Source organism: Enhydra lutris, unplaced genomic scaffold, assembly GCF_002288905.1.
Source record: "Enhydra lutris kenyoni isolate GAN:26980312 unplaced genomic scaffold, ASM228890v2 scaffoldscaffold73, whole genome shotgun sequence".
In the NCBI taxonomy this organism is placed as follows: Eukaryota; Metazoa; Chordata; class Mammalia; order Carnivora; family Mustelidae; genus Enhydra; species Enhydra lutris.
In genome coordinates, this window is record NW_019154157.1 from 24,831 (window position 1) to 41,870 (window position 17,040).

The following is a 17,040-nucleotide window of genomic DNA, read 5'->3' on the forward strand; positions in this document are numbered from 1 at the left end:
TGATGACATATTTTAGGAACCAGGAAACCGTGCTTAAAGGAAGTGGGGAGTGACCAGATGAAGGAAAACAGTAAAGGTAGTAGGCACCCGGAGGACTCACGCTGGGTCGGGCGCTAGTGCAATTGATTACTTTGTACATCTTCACCTGGCTTGCTAAGGTAAGAACCATTATTATTACTTACTTTACAGATAATGAACTGGAGGCCTAGTCTTTGTTTGCAGTTTGTCAAGATCTTGTATGTGGAGGGGAGACAGCCCAAAGCGAATCCCAGGCAGTGGTGTGTTCTAAACTATCACCTAGAATGGCAATCTCTTTTCATTCCCAACTTCTGAAGTGTATGTGTGTGTGTGTGTATGTGTGTGTGTGTGTGTGTGTGTGTGGTCCTTGAATGCCAGTGTCTGGGTATGCAATGTTAAGACCACAAACATGAAGCTGGATGGTGGTATTCTTAAGTTTAGGTCTTGGGAAACCTGAAAAAAATTTTCCAGAGAGCTAGTCACTATATCCCACACCATGGAGTGCCCTCAGCCTGTATCCCAAGGAAAGCCCTTTCTCTCATTTTTTTTCAGTTGCATCTTGGCCAATAAACATGCCATCCTTAGCCCTCTGACTCTGACTCCATGGGATTCAGATCAGAGATGTCATAGCTTGGTTTAGGATCAGGATGCAACTATTAGTGCTGGTCCCAAACCTATTAGTGCTGGTCCCAAACCTATAGGTCAGGTAGAATACCCCCAAGGAGTTCTCTGGAAATGCATGTTCCTGGGCCTGGTCACAACACAAAAAAATACAAGTTTAATCTTAGATGTGGGTCCAGGAATCCATGATTTTAAAAGCTCTTTGGGGGAGACCCCTACGGACAATGGTTCAGCAGTCCTGACATCCCACTGTCTTCATGGTTCTCTAACTCATATACTATACTGAATATAACATATTTATTGGTTTGTCTACTTACTTTCTGTCTACAATCTTCTCCTTGTCCCCTCCCCCACCACACTAAACTCTAAATCCCACAGGGGCAGGAATCTGTTTTACTCCTTGTGGTGTTGCTGGCCTCTAGAAGAGATTCCAGCCCATAAAGTGCACTCGATAAATATTCTCTGAGTGAGCAAATGAATGAATAAATGGAAGATACTTCTAGTTGTACGTCTTCCCCACTTGTAGTAAGAGAACTCATCAACCCCATCTTATGTTTTCAGCAGATTCTTTTCTTCGATTCCCTAATGTTTTCAGGAGCTTCAGGATCTTTGCTGTCTCGAAGAGGAGTCTTGCAGTCTTGTATTTTTGAATCTTCTCTGGTCTTTCTCTCCTTCACCTCAGTAATGACCAAGTCCTCTTGTCATCTCCATGTCTGCCAGTTGGCTTTTCATCTTTGGGACTGTATTAGTGCCTCCTTGGCGCTGGCCTCGCCTGACTTCACATCTCTAGGAACCACCTTCCCTCCCCCTAGTCCTTCTGGGCTTCCCTCAGTCTCAACGAAAAGTTCTTGCAGCTCCCTCTTCTGCACCAGCGCCCCCTGCTGGACACCATGAGGCTTCCTGGGGCTCTGGCTCCCTCCCTCACCCACAAATGGTGGATGAAATTTTCAAGTCCCAAATGGTACTGAGTCCTCTGCGTGTGACTACTCTTCTTTCCATGTTCCATGTAGAGGTAGAGAGTGTGTCTTTCTCCTTTTAAATGTTGTAAAATCCCACAAGGCTACATAAATGGGGGCACTTATGACTCAGTGTCTTACAGAGTTTGGAGTGAAGAGGCTTCTGAGTTTGTAATTATAGCCTGACCTCACCTTCTTCATGGGCCACGGACACAAAACCATATGGTTGGGCTGGGAGGCATGTCTGAAAACCGATACCAGCCTGAACTGAACAGTGGGCCACCCTTTGAAGAACTAAGGCTTTCTTTCTTGGCCTAGCCTGCCTGCCTGATTGTGTTCTCTCGGATGAGTTCTGGCCCCCGGGAGCCACCTCAGTCACTGCTGGCCTGTCGTAATGGAATGGCAGTGATGTATTCAGTTTAGGTCTCCCTTTACCTCCCCTTCTCTGCTAAAGTTCTCACCCAACCTTCATTCCCCTGGGCTTAGATGGCTGCCTTTTATGCACAACAGGACTAGCTAACATTTACTGAATGCTCCCCACATATCAGACTTCAGCCAAGAGCTTCACGTGTATTGTTTCTTTCTCTGCACAGCAGTATGAACACTGACCTGAGATTACACCTCAGTCTTCATTGCTCCCTTACTGTGTGACCATGGGCAAATCACTTAATCTCTCGGTGCCTTGGCTTCCTTCTATGTAGATTGAGAATACTAATATGTCCTCTATGGGCACTTTGAGATGACTGAAAGAGCTATGTAAACTCTCAGCACAGAGTCTAGCACGTAAAAGCTACTTAGTAAGTGGTAGTTATTATTGCTTTTGGTATTCTTGCTCTGGATCTCTCTTGACTCTAATCCAACCAATTAAGGTAAATTTTCTTCAGGTTTAGATTTTATTACTCAGATTATAGACTCGTCTGGATTATTTTCAATCTAGAGTTTTTAGAGCAGGGCCATATCCACAGAGGTAGTTTGATGTACACATATACAGGGATTGAATACAACCTTTTCTTGTCATACTCCTTCCCTGCTCCAGAACCTACAGGCTTCCTTCTGTTTTTCACAGAATACTTGGACTCCCATGGTATAAAGGCCCACGAGCCCTGCTCTTCAACTGCCTTACCCCTCAGTAGGTCACCCTCTGATGGACTTTGACTTGAATATAATCAGGATTTAGTTTGTCCTAGACTTATTTGTTCTAGTAGATATGGTGACTGAAGGTTTTTAGTTGTGATATGTGTGTGAGTGTGAGAGAGACTCTTATGTGTGTAGGTGTGGCTATGAGTGTGAGTGCGTGTGTACTGAGAGTTATATAAGTGTGGGTGTGGATTTGAGTGTGAGTGTGTGTGAGGAGGTGTGCGTTATGTGTGTACTGTGTGTGTCCTGTTGTGTGCTTATGTGTGTCATGTTTGTGTGCTGTGTTTGTTGTGTGTTGTGTGTGTGTTGGGTGTTTTACATGTGCGTTATGTATGCATCTTTTGTGTGTTGTGTGTGTCTCTATGTGAATGTGGGTATGTGGGGATACACCCTGAATTTCAAGGGCAGGTACAGAGTCTTCTACTTAAGTGGATGTTACCAAGGAAGGGGCATGGGTGTGCATAGCTGGGATCTCAGCACTACCATTAATTCACTGGAGATCTTGGATATTACTTACTCTTTCTAAATCTGTTTTGTTATATGGGACATGGGACTTCTTGGCTCCCAAAGTTGTTTAAAGGCTTAGAGGTCATAGACATACAATGCATCAAGTTGTACCTGACACACAAAAAGCACTCGATAAGTAGTAGCCATTTTAGTCCTAACTGAAGTTAGAGTGGAGTATTCCACCCATAGTGAACTCCAAAAAAATTACCCACTGATTCAAGGTCCTTCATATATGTTCTTTGGCTTACAAAATCATGAGCCACATCCAGAAAGAAAGAAAAATTGAATTACAGATGAGTATATTAATGACATCTCTTGAAGATAATAGGTAACTTATGGAAGCACTCCAGGTTTCAGATGACCAGTAGTCCTCCCCATTCCATTCCCCCATCCTAACCCAACAGAAGGGGAAGTATGCACCCCTGGGAAGGGAGAGAATAGCTCTAAAGACAAGGAAGCAGTGACTAGTGTCCTGGCACACTCTGTTCATGCACTGCCCATTCTTAGTGTTCAAGGTGGTTAAAAATGGTTCATCACTTTTCATCAGCTATTTTCAGAAATGAGCTTGCTTCCTCTGAATTAATCATCTTTGTATTCATCTCCCATTCAAAAGTGACTTATTGCTGTATTTCTAACACTTCTGGAGAAAGTGTTAATGGATGGAAGATGGCAAATATTTCTAAAATTTAGAAAAGGACTGGGAAGTTCAAATTTTCATCCTTTATACCTACAGAAGTATCCAAATTGGGGTTTCATAGGTACTTACCCCTTTGTCGAAGGTAGCAAAAAATTTGATATAAGGTTGGAAGTGTTCAGCTGCCTCTTCGAAAGCCTTGTAATCTGAGAGAAAAAAAAAAGATCAAAGAAAGAGAACTTTTAAAGATGCATGCCAAAGACATTTCTCTTTTTAAATAATGTAGAGAGAGTGGGGAGCCAATTAATTGTGACTGGAAAATTATTTAGTAGATTATTATTTAGATAGAAAACTATTTAGTTCTATTTATTTTTTTTTAAAGATTTTATTTATTTGACAGAGAGAGACACAGCGAGAGAGGGAACACAAGCAGACGTAGTGGGAGAGGGAGAAGCAGGCTTCTCGCCAAATAGGGAGCCCAATGCGGGGCTCGATCCCAGGACTCCGGGATCATGACCAGAGGTGAAGGCAGACGCTTAATGACTGAGCCACCCAGGTGCCCCTATTTATTGCTATTTAAACCCACAATTTCCCCCAAGGAGTTTGAGTTGAGTGGTATTCTATTGAGCTAAAGAAGAACCCTTTACCACATTTTTATGTCTTTTCAGAAATTGGTAGATGGGAAGGAGAAAGTGAAGGAAACTGAGAAAGGGAGAAAAAGAGAATATTAGACTCTAAACCCGAGGAAAAAGTTATTCCACTCAGACTCACCATTAGTTATGAGTGTGTAAGCACAGCTTCCTATAAGTGACCACCAGATGAGAAGGAAATCCATCTTAGTATGGAAAGCAACCTCAATCAAAAATGACATCATGAAAGTACTTTAAACTTCTTAGCAGAAGTCCCCTTTTTGGTAAACCCTCATTTTTCTTTCCCTCTTTTTAAGTTTTCATCCTTATTCTGATTCCTTGAGAAGATGATTTAAAATCAATCAAGCCTATGCTTGACTCTGGTTTCAAACTTGAATCCAAACTGGCCATGTTACGCCTGAGACCCATGAGCGTGGCCATGCTGTGCCTTATCACATCTCGTCAGTTACCTGGAGAAGACACTGGTATTTCAGCCTTAGAGGTGAGGGTAATGAGGATGGGAATGCTCACAGGCTGGTTCTACATAACATCCATAATTCTGAAAGTTGGTGACACTTTGATTCATTCTTAAGAAGATTAACCTCTTCTCATTTTGTCGAGTTCCCTATCTCCTAATCATTAGAGACATAAGCTTTTGCCTGAGTTCCAGGAGCATGCAGAATTTTTCAAGTCAATCAAAAACATTTCACGATTAATACTGGCTCAGGGAACACAAACATGAGTAAGACAAAGACAATGATCTCAAAGGCACACAACCCAGAGTTGGTATGGACCCTTAAAGAACCACAATGTAATGTGATGGTTGCTAGAATGGAGGTAAGTGCAATAAACACAGATGAGAGGGGGTTGAAAATTTACAAGAATGCCCTTCCATACTGATACACATTCACACAGACTTCTCCCCATAAGGGTAATTGGTTAGTTGGAAAATACATCATATAGCCTGATAGTTGAGGTAGAGAACTGGGTGGATGGGGAAGAAGATGGGTGAGAGGTTTGGAGAATGAATAGACAGAAGGTGGGAGAGAGGATTAGGGCCATACCTAAGCTATTTACATCTGTCTAAAACTATAGTGTTCTCCAGCAGAATCATCTGTATCCTCCCTCCCTGACCCCCTTGTCCCTGATGAATCTCTCCCCACGTCCTTGAACTCCTCCCCTGCTGGAAAGGATGGCCTACACCTGTGTCCAGAGAATTCCCTTCTTCACCTAGGGAACCAATCTGTATCCCTTTTAAGAAGAAAAAGGGTAGAGCAAGATAATTTCCCCAAGGTGACACTTCAAACTGTGGTTGAACCTTTAGCCTTTCCCAAATAGTGGTTGTCTTCTAGGGTACCTGGTCTAATCTGCTCTGTTTGATGTCATGTGACATCAGGTTTTCCTGCCCTCATGTCCTGTTCTGATGCTGACCAGCTCCTTCCTGGCTCTTCCAGTCTGACCCTCCGTTTCCCCTTCTGGAATAGGCTCCTGAACAATTAGCCTTTAACTGCCGGCTTACTGCGTACTGCATTTCCTCACCTTTCTTCCCACATCTCACGGTTTTCCATACTGGATACTGGCTGCCCACCTCCAGATTTCCCCCAATTTGGCATTCTTAACTATCTGCTGAGTTCCCCTCAGAAGTTCCTGTTACCCCCTCTCAATGCTAGCATCCATAGCTATGTGCTCAAGTTGGATGTGAAGTTTCATACCCAACTTCCTTGGAAGATGTAGCCCCCTAATTCTTCCAAGTCCTTTCTAATTTGATCTTCTATATCTTAGGAGACTTTTCTCCCAAACCATGCCAGTCTACCTCTGTGTTCAAGCCCTCTAGTTCTCCACTGTCCTTCCATTTCTCTGTAGGATAGCTTGGGCTCATTTTGCAAAGCCAATGTCTCTGTGCCATTAAATATCCTTGACCAGTCACCCTCAAACTACAGCAGAAATACAGGATTCTTCCTGAGTGCTTCCCCTGGGTACCTTCCCAACTCCCCACCTATGGACCCCATGCTCTTTTGGACGGCAAGAAGAAACAGGGAGACGTGAATGTCTGATAGAACTTCGTGATGCTTTCAGTCAGTGTGTAACAGCCATACATTTTTTGTGGTGATAAAACTTTCTGCATGTTTTCTATAACCATTCAAAATTTCACAGTAGTTAATATTATATCTGAAAGTGTAAACTTATTGCATTCTATAATATTTTCTAACTAAGATGTCGTCAAGCATGACAGCTGGAGAGATCCTTGGTGAAACCGCTTCCTCACCAGGTCTTCTCAGTTGGTGTGATTGTGACTCTAGTCCAAGCTAGTTTGTCATTAGTAATGGTTTTCGGTTTGTGATACTGTAAAATATTCAGGGTTTGGGGGTTTTTTTGTTTTGATTTCATACACTTGAATGTTCATATTGTCTACTAACATCAATGGAATGAATGTATGACTGCTATTCTTTATCATGTTCAACATCATCATCGGTATTACTAACATGATCTGGGCTTAGACTTTCCTAAAGACAAAGTTTGTCAATTTAAAGATAAAAATTCAACCTTAAAAAGGAAGTTGAGGGGCGTCTGGGTGGCTCAGTGGGTTAAAGCTCTGCCTTCGGCTCAGGTCGGGATCCCAGGGTCCTGGGATCGAGCCCTGAATCAGGCTCTCCGCTCAGCGGGGAGCCCGCTTCCCCCTCTCTCTCCTTCTGCCTGCCTCTCTGCCTACTTGTGATCTCTGTCTGTCAAATAAATAAAAATCTTAAAAAAAAAAAAAAAAAAGGAAGTTGAAATGGCTCGCTAGTGATTTTATTACTTAAATCTCCAGAAAACAATCTCTAAGACTAGTAGAACTCGATCTGTGTATTCTTAAGGAAATGCTTCATTATTATTTTTGAAGTATATAATATGGAAAACTTTGAATTTGAAATCTATTCAAATTAAAAGAATATTACATTTGCCGGTGAAAATGAAAGTAATAGCCATTAGGACTGAAGCAATGCTCATGCCCTTGAAGTGACAATTTAGAGATCAGATTTCCTAAATTCCACTTTAGGAAAGACCACTCATCAATCAGAGGAAAAGCAGTAACTATTGCCTTGTCATTTGCCGCCATCCACCTGTTCAAGCAAAGTCTCTTGTTGACTGTGACCATCAAGAAGAGATTGTTTAGGGGCACCTGGGTGGCTCAGTGGGTTAAAGCCTCTGCATTCGGCTCAGGTCATGATCCCAGGGTCCTGGGATCGAGCCCCACATCGGGCTCTCTGCTCAGCAGAGAGCCTGCTTCCCCCTCTCTCTCTGCCTGCCTCTCTGCCTACTTATGATTTCTGTCTGTCAAAGAAATAAATAAAATATTAAAAAAAAAAAAGAAGAGATTGTTTAAACCCTTCACCAGGAGTTGCGTGTCATTGTTTCAAAAGCTATAGTTTTAGAAGGAAGTACAACATTCTCATTCAAAAAAATCTAAAAATATTTTATTTGGAGGATTTATACAAGGCAATATTGAAAACTTTTCTATTATCTTCTTTTACTATTATTATTAGTAGTAGTAGTATATAAAGAAAGCAAGAGAATCTTTTGTTTTGTTTTGTTTTTTGTTTTTCTACTAAGTCCAAATCCTCTCCAGTTTACCCCACAGGCTGGGCAAACATCACCACATTTTGTGTGTGCCATGACCTAAAAAAGTGTGTAAAATCTTGAAAGTACAAAATGGTGTTTTAAGTGTGCAAGATATAAAATCAGATTGCTAGGATTTAAATCTTGGCTGTAGGATTTATTTACTAATTTAACTTTTTTGTTCTTTTCATTTCTTCCTCATCAAAACACTGATAATATGGTAACTGCCTTACAGGCTAGTAGTGAGAAATAAGGTGGGGTGTCACTATGGAGCTCCTGGCATAGACCCTGGTACATGACATGTGTTGATTAAATGGAGTTGTTTTTGTCACTGTCTTAGTAGGGAGGAGAGGAACTAGAAGATGTGCTCTTTATCCCAATCTGTGCCTTGCTTTCCTTCTTACCTGCTATTCTGAGCTTAATGGAGGGGAGAGAAACAGAGGACGAAAGAGATTGAAGGGTGGGGACAGAAATGGATAAAGGGAAATAGAAAGAAGTTAAGGAGAAAGAAGAAGGAGGCAGCTGGGGCACCCCAGAGTAGTCAGCATCTGTAAGAAACATAAAAATTGAAATGAAGTCACCCAAAGGAGGGCTGGGCAAACTTCTTTGGATAGCCACCTTCCTCCCAGATACAGGCTTTTATATAGCACAAGAGAAGGCAGCTAAGTCTGGTCACAGGAGAGGGAAAATAGGTGGCTTGCTGGTGAGAAGGCCAAGGGTGCCTGCTGGCATACAGGCAAAGAAACAGCTTTGCCAATAATTTTCAAAATATTTTGGAGTTTCCAGAAACATCATAAGCAGCCCTCCTTTACATGTCCCCCATGTACTAATGCTACCAGATCCTCTTTTGTGGTTATGCCACAGCTGAGGCTCCAGAAAAAGTCTTTCCTCATTGTGCCATGCTGCCAAAGTTGTTTAAAAAGACCTACTCCAGGAGTTAGCTTGCCTGGTCCCTCCTTTTCCTGACTCCCACTCTCCGCTCTCTCACTCCCATATGGATTGTGGTGATGCTATGATGCATTCCCGTGCCCACCCAAAACCTGACCACAAAGCGTTCAAAGGGATTACACCCAGGGGTGAGGCTGTGCTGTTGAGGGCAGCTTTGGTGGTCGACTGTGGGCTTGGCCAGCAATTTTCCACATTGTGTGACGGCAGCTGAGCCCTGCCCACCCAAATTTTCCTCTAATCCTGTCCAAGTGACTGAGAAGCTCTCCAACTGGCGGCCACAGGAACTGCCAACATCAGGGAGAGAGCCCACTCTTTACCTATTTTAGGGAAGAGTCCCACTGGTAGGTGGACAAGTAGAAAAGGGGAAGGAAGACTTTTCTCTCTATAAAACATGCTCCTCCCAAGACCAGAGAACATGGCCCAACCTTTATGCTCTTTCAGCATCCCTGCCTGCTTTGCATACTTTTGCAGATGGGTCCCATTACACAGGGTGTGAGGACAATTTTCCCTTTATTCCACCCAGCACCGGATATGCTGATGGCCCATCCTCTTCATCAGCAGCATTCTAAATAACTGGTGGGGAATTTAGCCTTTAGACTCACAGGTGGGGCTCAGAAAACTTACACTCCGAGTCCTCACTCTTGAAAAAGCCAATGAGTTTGATCTGGTCCTCAATGCGTTCGAAGGCTTGGACCTCCAGCTTGCTGTTGATGATCTCCACAGGGTCTTCAATTAGCTGAAATGCCACACACATGTACACAAGATATGTTCAGTGAGAAAAATGTTCCCTCCTCAGTGGGGACATCAGGCACACACGTAGGACGCTTTGGCAGGGAGCTGTGGACCCCATCCTCCTCCAGAGCACACAGCAACAGTGCCTTCTGAGGAATCAGCTTAACTCAAGGGGTAGGCTGACACTAGACAATTCTATTTCTCTTCTCCATTATCAATTTCGGAATGGCATGTGACCCAGCTCTGGCCAGTGACTCTTCGGGTAGATTTGCTGAGAGATTTGGGGAAATTCTCCTTTCCTTCCAGGAGAACAGTGGAAGCCAGGTCCTCTCCCCTAGCCCGCACCACTTGTTGAATATGAATGAGGAGATGTGACATATCAGCTCCAATCACTGGTTGTCTTACAAGCAACTAGAAAAGAGTCAGCTTGAGGACAAAGCCAACACACTGAAGAGAGCATGATCTCTGATTTATCAGTCAGTCTAAAATCTGCCCTCCCTCTGTTGTTCCATTTGTGCTTTTTGTGTAGTTGGGCATGAGTTCTGTCATGTGCATCTAAAAGCCTCCAGTTAGCTGATAGAGATTGGCCCAGAATTTTCTGTTGCCTCCCTCACTTTTTTTTTTTAGGTCTTGCAGGGATGGGTCCAGGAGAGAGCCAGGCAGAGTCTATGGGTGGTTTTTTTTTTTTTGCAGGAGGTGGCTTTCCACTCACTTCTGACTCACTCACTCTGGGTTTTTGAGGCCATGAGGAAAAGGCACCAGGCCACCGTGTGTTAGCTGGTAGACAGGGAATCATCGGTATGGATATGATTTACCTGCACAGGAATCTGTTCAAAAGCATTCAGCTTCATGGCTATTATGGAAAGTATGAGTTTATCTATGGATAACATAGTTTTATAGTGTTGTTCCTCTATGTGCCTGAGCAGATGGCTCTGAGAGTGTTGTACCCCCATGGCCGAGAGGGACTGTGATATTGGGAAGCTCGTTAGCCCTGCTCTTTATCCTGCTCTGACGGTAACTCAGCTGATTATTACTTCATCTTTGGGTGATTATCCACCTCTTCTTCCCACTCTCCCCAGCTCTTCTTCAGAAGCCCTAGAACAAAGCCAAGGGGATTTCAGGAGATGGTGGTGTCGAATTGCTAAGAAACTTAATGTGTTACTACAACACAGTCCCGATTAGTGACCCCTAATAAAACAATTTCTGAGGTAACTTAAGGACCAGCTTCCCACCAGAAGAAAATAGACTGCAAAGTAAGTCCTCCTTAGTTTTTTGCGAAGCCCAAGGAATCAGTCTTAGACCAGGACAGATTATCCAGCTTCTTGGTTCTTACTTTGGGATTTCACTTTCCTTTATATTTGAACCCAAAGAGCCCCAGGCAGGAGCACTGTGCATAAATGCTTACATCCAGAAGAAATTCCACCAGGACGTCAGCAGCAAACTCGCCATCAAACTCAATCGTACGATCACCCTTAAGAACATACAGGCTTCCTTCTTCATCAAAACCTGGAAGAAACAGAGTCCACAAGACAAGGTCATTCCAATGCAAGAAGAGCCATCCTGTGGGCTGACGTCTGGCTCAGGATACCTCGGTGATAGTGGGGTCAGGATCAGTGGGGCCAGCATTCAACTTAGGATCAGTTCCTTGAAAACACCCTTGTAAAGGGTGCCCAAAGCACATGTTTAAACTGAAATCGTTAAGAACCAGCAGCTCTACCAGGACTTCAGTTTGAAAGAAAAATCTATTCTCTACCCTACCACTGCTTTAATTTTCCAAAAATATTGCCAACCCTATTCTCCCTACCAAAAGTTTCATTGCCCCCTGCCCACTTGACTTCTTAGCCAGGCATTCCAGATTCCAGTCCCTCCACAACCTAGCACCAATTCTACCCTTCACATTCTCTCCTGGGTAGACTTGCCCTCTTAATCCCCTCTGCATCTTCCTTGCTTCTTGCCCTTGTGCTGATGTGAGAGGGTGTGTAAAGGAAAAGTCACAGATATTCTCCTGGTTCCCCAAATTTGGAATGACTTCTACCCTTGCCCCCTGCACCCTGATCCTGGTCAGTTCCTTCGGGTCTCCACTTTGGACTCATTTTTCCCAAGAAGGCCACCCTCTTGCCACTATTGTTCTTCTCTTGGCTCCATTTACAGTACTCACCGGAACAGAAAGCTCTCCAAAGGCAGAACCAAGGTCCCCTCAGCACCCCAGGATCTTGCACAGAGCCTGGACACATCAGGGACCCCAAAAATGTCCGTGGCCAGAATGAAAAGTTTACTTTTCTATCATCGCTGAATTCTGCACATCTTCTTTTTCCCAGTTAGCTGATAATGCCACAAGGGAAGGTTCTGCATCTTTTCTACCCTCCATTGCTCCTGGCGTAATACTGTGTGCTTTAACAAATGCTTGCTGGAAAACTGTTTCCCCCAGGAATATTAAATAACCGAGGCTGGCATTTAGTTCAACTGCATGGCATCCTTGAATCCTTAGATTAATTTTTTTCCAAGCTCTCTATTAGCTGGAGAATGCTTTCTCCAATTGAACTCTCCTGCAGAATCTCTAGGGAAAAGGAGGCTGGCCCACCGCCTGCTTTTTCCCACCCAGAGCACGTCTGAAGAGCCCAGGGCACACCCTGGAGCACCATTTGTAAACCCAAAGGGCCGCTGTACCAGGTATCCTTGAGGCCAGCAATGACTGATCATGAAGGGTACCTTGGGAACATCAGCCGATATCCCGATGTCAGATTTTGCTCTAAGTGAGGTCAGTTGGGAGGCTTTTGTAGTAGTTCAGGCATAGCCTGATGGAGACAAAACTCAGGCAAATGGAAGAGAGGAGAAGATGAAGGAGCAGCTTCACAAAATACAACTCTCTTACAAACTCCGAGAACTGTTTGGTTCAAAAGAACCTCCCCCAGTTCCTCCAGGGTGAGCTTTTCAGGAAAAAATCATGTCGATTTTTCAAGCTCCATCCACTGGGAGAATATCCTTTGGTCCATTCTTATGAAAGCTCTCCCAGCTTGTCCCCTGGCTAAATTTTTAGATCACTGGAATACTAGTGCTTTCCTCTAACTAAATTTACTGGAAGTTCTCCCAAATTCAGCTTCCCATGAAAACAACAGGAAAGAAAACTAGGAAATCAATAAATTCTGGAGGAAGAGAAACATGGCATTGAATTGCTTTTGACGGGGGAAAGAGTTAACACACTTAGTTCTCCTGCTCAAAGGGAAAACATATTCCTTTATTTGTCTCCAGGGAAAACGATAGCCCAGACATTATTAATAATTCATTATCATTTTATAGTCATGACTTTTTATTTGTATCTAACCTAAATACAGTCGCAAAAAATTTAAATCTTAAAAAAAAAAAAAGCTGGTCTTCTTGAAAATATAATAAAGGACAATTGTTTGTAATGCCCTCAGATAATGAACTTCCATGTACCTGATGCCACTACTAATCTTTTCTCCCCCACTGTGTTTACTACTCCAAATCCAATTAACCTTTCTTCAAAGGTCCTGTTTTATAACCTCCTGCTATTTTTAAATAGCCGTTCTTCACTGGTCATGCAGAAATGGGCAGTACCCGTGTGTGGGTGTTCAGCAAGCAGAGGAACTCCCCATATTCTCTCTCTCTCTCTTGGTATTAGGGGTGTGAGATTCTTAAAGTGCACTTGGACTTAAGCAAGACACATGGACACAAGATATCCCAACATGCACTGTGCAGTCGCATCACCGTGCCTCATCTAAATGCTACCTCTCGCCCTCAGCAATTATGCCCAGCTGAGGTTTAGCTTTACACGTAGAACCACTGTGACCCCAGAGTCACTACTATTACTGCTATCTTGTGTTGGCTGCTTAATTCATGAGGTAAGGAAATAATAGTGACGGGAGAAGAGATTTTTCTCTTCCCCAGAGAGATCACCATGGCAGTGACATAAAGAGGCTAGGCTTTTAACCCCCTCTAGGAGCCAAAAAGAAAGGTTTGCCTCTTTTGCGTCAGTTTCTACGATGATGTAAAGCTACATTAGATCATTCATGTGAAATCATTCAATTCAGGCCAATACTGCTTTCATGAAACTCTTCCCCATCCCGAGAATGAGGTGTGCAGAATCATTTCATATTTGCTTAAAAACAGTCCAGCTATCATGCACAAAGAAATGAAACTGTACTCTTTTTTTTGCAAGACACATTCATTTCTTCCTGGTATACCTCAGAAAGCCCCACTTACCCAGTTTCTTGGCAAGCTTGGCTTCTTTCTTGGCATCCACCGTCACAAAGCCTATATCTTTATGTTCCAGGACCTGGGCCACAAGCTGAAGGAGAAGACAAGCCAGAGGGTGAGCAGACCGAGGGCAGAAAGATGGCAGAAAACATCATGGGATAATATTATGACGTAATAACGAGAGGATTTTCCTCCATATGTCCTGCTAATCTGACCAATTCAAACAGCATAAAGGGATTCCATGCTATCCCCTCAGCAGAAGGATGGTTTAGCAGAAGGCTGAGAACCAAAGAGAGAAAATGTGAGAATCCTAAGATATAGGATTTGGAAGACTATATCCACTGTCCCATACCCTCCTCTGCCCTCAGGGTGGATAAACTTTGGATTGAGGAGGTAGGACTCAAACAGGAAGCCAAGAATACTTGGATGACCATGGATACATGACAAGAGGCTCAGAGCCCCTTGCTAGCCACCATTTGAACCTGGAGTCAGGTGGTGGCACGAGAGTTCACAATGTGCCCTGTGTGGTCACTTAATCGTGCCCCATCTAAATCCTCCCTCTCGGTCTTGAAAAAACTGAGGAACACCAGAAAAGCTGAGGAAAACAAAGGAGACTGGTGTCCCCAATACCCAAGCACAGTTCTTGAGCTCCCTCAACCCCTGGGCTTGTGGAGTAGGAATGTGCACTGTGTGTGTCTGGCCGATAGATCCAAGATGGCCCCTGAAGTGTTCCTGCGGCCCACAGAGGAAGAACCAGTGGTACACTGGAACAGAACCATCAGCCACAACAGGGAAGAGGATGCAGCGGTGTCCTAGGGGGACAGATGGCTGGAAGCTACTCTGGGTAGACATCAGCACAGATGATGATGTCAAGTGCGGGACTGGCATTGTGTTAACCTCCCTGAAACTCAGTTCTAAGGAAGCAGGGAGGCCCTGACAGACTGAGGTCTAAGTCCTGCCATTTGGCGAATGGGGTCTTAAATAGAAACAGTGGAGAAGCTACCAGAGAGATCACAAAATATTAATATCATTTTTCTTTAAACTTTTTTAAAAAGGTAATTGTAAATTACTGTGCAATTCTAAGAAATAATACAGAGATCCCTTGTACATCTTGGTTTTCCCCAAAGTAACATCTTGCAAAACTGCCATACAATATTGCAAACTAGACTTTGGCATTGATATGGTCAAGGTACAGAATATTTCCGTAACCACAAGGACCCCTCATGTTATCCCTTTATAGTCCTATCTGCTTGTTCCTGCCCTCATCCAACTTCCTAAAAGATTTCTATAAACTTTTCACTTCAAGAATGTTATATAAGTTGAATCATGTAGTATGTAACCTTTTCGGATTATCTTCTTTAACCACCATATTTCTCTGGAGAGTCCTTGAGATTTTTGTGTATATCAAAAGGCCATTTATTTTTTAAATTGCTCCATGGTATGGAGGTACTACGGTTTGGTCAATTAGTCATCCTTGAAGGACATCTGGGTTGTTTAAAGTTTTTGGCTATCATGAAGAAAGCTGCTACAACCACTAATGTGCAGGTTTTTTGTGAAGGTTGGTTTTAATTACTCTAGGAAACATGTTCAGGAACGTGATTGCTGAGTATAGTAATTGCATGTTTAGCGTTTAAGGAAACTGCCAAACTGTCTAACCAAGTAGCTGTACATTCCCACCAGCAACGTAGTGATGATTGATCTAGTTCTTCTACATCTTTGCAAGCATTTGGGGTTGTCATTATTTTTAATTTTAGCCATTTCAACAGATATGTAGTGACATTTCATTATGGTTTTAATTTGTATTTCCCTAATGTCTAATGAGGCCGAACATTTTTCATGTACTTATTTGACATCTATGTCTTCTTTTCCATGAAATTCTTGTTCAGGTCTTTGCCTATGCATTAAATGGGTTGCTTTTTGATTGTTGAATTTTGAGAGTTTTTTAATTTTAGCCCTTTGTCAGAGATGTGGTTTATGAATATTTCTCCCACTCCATAGCTTATCATTTTTATCCTGTTAATAGGATCTTTCACAGAAGAAAAGTTGTTAATTTTGATGAAGTCCAATTTATCAGTTTCTCCATTTATAGGTTGGGCCTTTGGTGTTAAGTCTGAGAACTCATTGTCTAGCCCTGTATCCTGAAATTTTCTCCTAATTCTTTCTCTAAAAAATTTTTGTGAAAAAATTATTTATTTACTTGAGAGAGAGAGAGAGAGCAAGCAGAGGGAGGGGTAAAGGGAGAGAGAGAATCCTGTAGCAGACTCCCCACTGAGCAGGGAGTCTGATACAGGGCTCCATCCCAAGACCCTGAGATCATGACCTGAGCTGAAATCAAGAACATGATGCTTAGTGGGTGCGTGGGTGGCTCGGATGATTAAATGGCTGCCTTTGGCTCAGGTCGTGATCTCCAGGTCCTAGGATTGAGCCCCATGTCAGCCTCCCAGCTCAGCAGGAAATCTGCTTCTCCCTCTGCTTCTGCCTCTCCCTCTTGCTTGTGCTCTCTTTCTCTCTCTCTCCAATGAATAAATAAAATCTTTAAAAAAAAAATTGGATGCTTAACCAACTGAGCCACCCAGGTGCCCCTCTTTTTCTAAAATTTGTATATTTTTAATTTTACTTTTAATTTCATGATCCATTTTGAGCTATATTTAGGTAAAGTGTGAGATTTATGTTGAAGTTCTTTTTTTTTTCTGTTCAGCACTATTGTTAAAAAGTCCATCTCTCGGTATTTACCCTAAAGATACAAACGTAGTGATCCGAAGGGGCACGTGCACCCGAATGTTTATAGCAGCAATGTCTACAATAGCCAAACTATGGAAAGAACCTAGATGTCCATCAACAGACGAATGGATAAAGAAGATGTGGTATATATACATAATGGAATAATATGCAGCCATCAAAAGAAATGAAATCTTGCCATTTGCGACGACGTGGATGGAACTAGAGGGTATCATGCTTAGCGAAATAAGTCAATTGGAGAAAGACAACTATCATATGATCTCCCTGATATGAGGGAGAGGAGATGCAACGTGGTGGGTTAAGGGGG

The 17,040-nt window shown here is 43.0% G+C and overlaps 1 protein-coding gene across 1 annotated transcript in view; it reads right to left on the reverse strand.

Annotated features, from left to right (window-relative positions):
- Positions 1-14,091, reverse strand: part of LOC111160039 (calsequestrin-2-like) — a gene marked incomplete at its 5' end in the record, with an annotated part of 38,902 nt that extends 24,811 nt beyond the window's left edge. Inside the window, 4 exons of the mRNA XM_022522822.1 lie at positions 4,006-4,079; positions 9,672-9,783; positions 11,185-11,285; positions 14,001-14,091. Coding sequence (XP_022378530.1) covers positions 4,006-4,079; positions 9,672-9,783; positions 11,185-11,285; positions 14,001-14,091 — 378 coding nt within the window. The remainder of the gene's footprint in view (positions 1-4,005; positions 4,080-9,671; positions 9,784-11,184; positions 11,286-14,000) is intronic.
- Positions 14,092-17,040: the final 2,949 nt, after the last annotated feature.